This window comes from Habropoda laboriosa, unplaced genomic scaffold (assembly GCF_001263275.1).
Source record: "Habropoda laboriosa isolate 0110345459 unplaced genomic scaffold, ASM126327v1 scaffold102, whole genome shotgun sequence".
Lineage (NCBI taxonomy): Eukaryota > Metazoa > Arthropoda > Insecta > Hymenoptera > Apidae > Habropoda > Habropoda laboriosa.
Window position 1 is genome coordinate 1,064,376 of NW_017100262.1, and position 2,011 is coordinate 1,066,386.

The 2,011-nt window shown below is 31.7% G+C and overlaps 1 protein-coding gene across 2 annotated transcripts in view; it reads right to left on the bottom strand.

Moving 5' to 3' along the window:
* LOC108572879 (metastasis-associated protein MTA3) overlaps positions 1 to 2,011 on the bottom strand; it is a 9,376-nt gene that overhangs the window by 6,689 nt on the left and 676 nt on the right. For both annotated transcript variants that reach the window (XM_017935209.1, XM_017935208.1), the window contains exons 2-3: positions 1,137 to 1,204; positions 894 to 987 (exon numbers count right to left, since the gene is read on the bottom strand). In XM_017935209.1, the coding sequence (XP_017790698.1) occupies positions 894 to 987; positions 1,137 to 1,204 (162 nt within the window). The remainder of the gene's footprint in view (positions 1 to 893; positions 988 to 1,136; positions 1,205 to 2,011) is intronic.

Sequence of the window (2,011 nt, forward strand, 5' to 3'; positions counted from 1 at the left end):
GCGCGCGCGCGTGTGCGTGCGTGCGTGCGCGCGCGTATGTATACATTGAGACGCGTGAAATCGAGCCAGCTTTTTCTCGTTCTTGAAAGCATATTACTTTTCTCTCATGTGATAAAATATATATTATAACGTAATGTACGTTTCTCAAGTAAGTTTTAACATGTTCTAAATATTGCTGCGGTTGAAATAATGATATAGGTGAAATTCTTGAATCTTGATTGGAACAGCAAAATGTAATTGCGTTTCTGATGGAGATAGTTTTTTTTTTGTTTTGTTTTTGGTATAGTTATTCGTATGAGCGTGGCTATGACAGTGGCTCGCGACTTCACGCTTTCATCGCCTCAAATCGTTCGAGCCTACGAAGAAGAATATTTTTATACGAACATGGTAATGCATTCCGTTTTTATCGCACGATTTCTTACACTATTAGTCGTCTATGTGTATTGAACACGTGCGATATGAAATCACTATCCGTTATATTCATAAAAGAAAGTATATGCATAAGCAATTAAAAACTTTTCGTGATCGTTGTAAGAATATGTTTGAATTTTTCTCCATTTACGGTTGCTTATGAAATAAAATAAATAACGTTATTTCCCTTATCTTCAATATATTCGTAATTAATATCCACAATTATCTAAATATCAACAGAATATTACGAAATTACTAATTTTTGTAAATTGTGTGCTTAAATGTAATCAGTTCAATTATAGTATCATTATATAAAAAAAATGTTTGATGTAATAAAGCATGTGTATGCTGCACATATAAAATTATTTTGGTGTGAAAATTAATTTTGATTAACATTACATTATCTAAGGCAAATCTTTTCAAGTTTATTATACTAGAGAATAATTAAAAGTTTTATTTTAAATAATATAAATTCTACTTACATTGATGTTTATCTGCAAGCATAATTAATGTAGAAGGTAAATCCCTCCGCCTAAAGAAGCACATGACTTTTGCTTCAACATTTCCACTTGCCGTCTAAAATAACAAATTAAATATATTTAATTACTATATTTAAATTACTATCATTGTACAATTTAAAATGCTGTTAAATGTGATTTAAATGAAAGTTCAGAAAATATCATTTGTACGAATTATAAAGCAATACAATCAATTCTGCCTCTTACCTTATTTAATTCTTCTATCCTTCTTATCTGGTAGGGAGATGTGGAAGATGTTTCAAAATATACATAATCTATAAGTTAAAAAAAAAAAGAATCTATTCAATACTTTTCTTAAGGAGTAAATATATAAGACTACTTAATTATATTGTACATACAGCACATCAATAATTTCAGTGCATAAATATTCAGGTATATAGACGATGGTATATTTATAATTTAAGTGTGATCACTAAAAATAAAATCTTAATATTATCATATATTTTACGAAATGTTCATTTACTTATATTTCCACGAAAAATCGAAATACCGATGTCACTGTTTGGAAACATAAACACGAATATACGACGAAAGCAAAAACGCGAAAAAAAAAAATTCTGCTCGCAATTTGCATATTGAGAACTTGCTTATCAGAAGATAAAAAGTATGCTATTACGGAGTACGGAAAAAAAACACAAGAATAAAATATATATACAGATCCTAAATTCCTACCAGGCATGTGATCGCTTGCAGAACGCTGTTTTAGATCTAAATGTTCGTTTTCTAGTGTACGAGTATCATTAAAGAAACAGGAAGATAATTCCGCAGAAATTACATTGGTTCCCTGGACCATTGGCGCGTACATGAAAACATTCGTGGATCATCTATTGCTAAGGAACCTTTTTGAGTAAGAAAAACTAGAAAACAGGAGGAACATCTTTGAATATTGAATTTTAATCATTCGAATCATCATGCAAGAAATTAGTATGACCCGAACGAAGGGCGAGAGTGGGGAAAGAGGGAGCAGAAGGAAAGCAGACGTACATACGGACGCCAGAAAAGAGCGGGGAGGAAGGGAGATTTGGACGAATACGGTGGAAAGTTAAGGGGCCGCGCGGGTA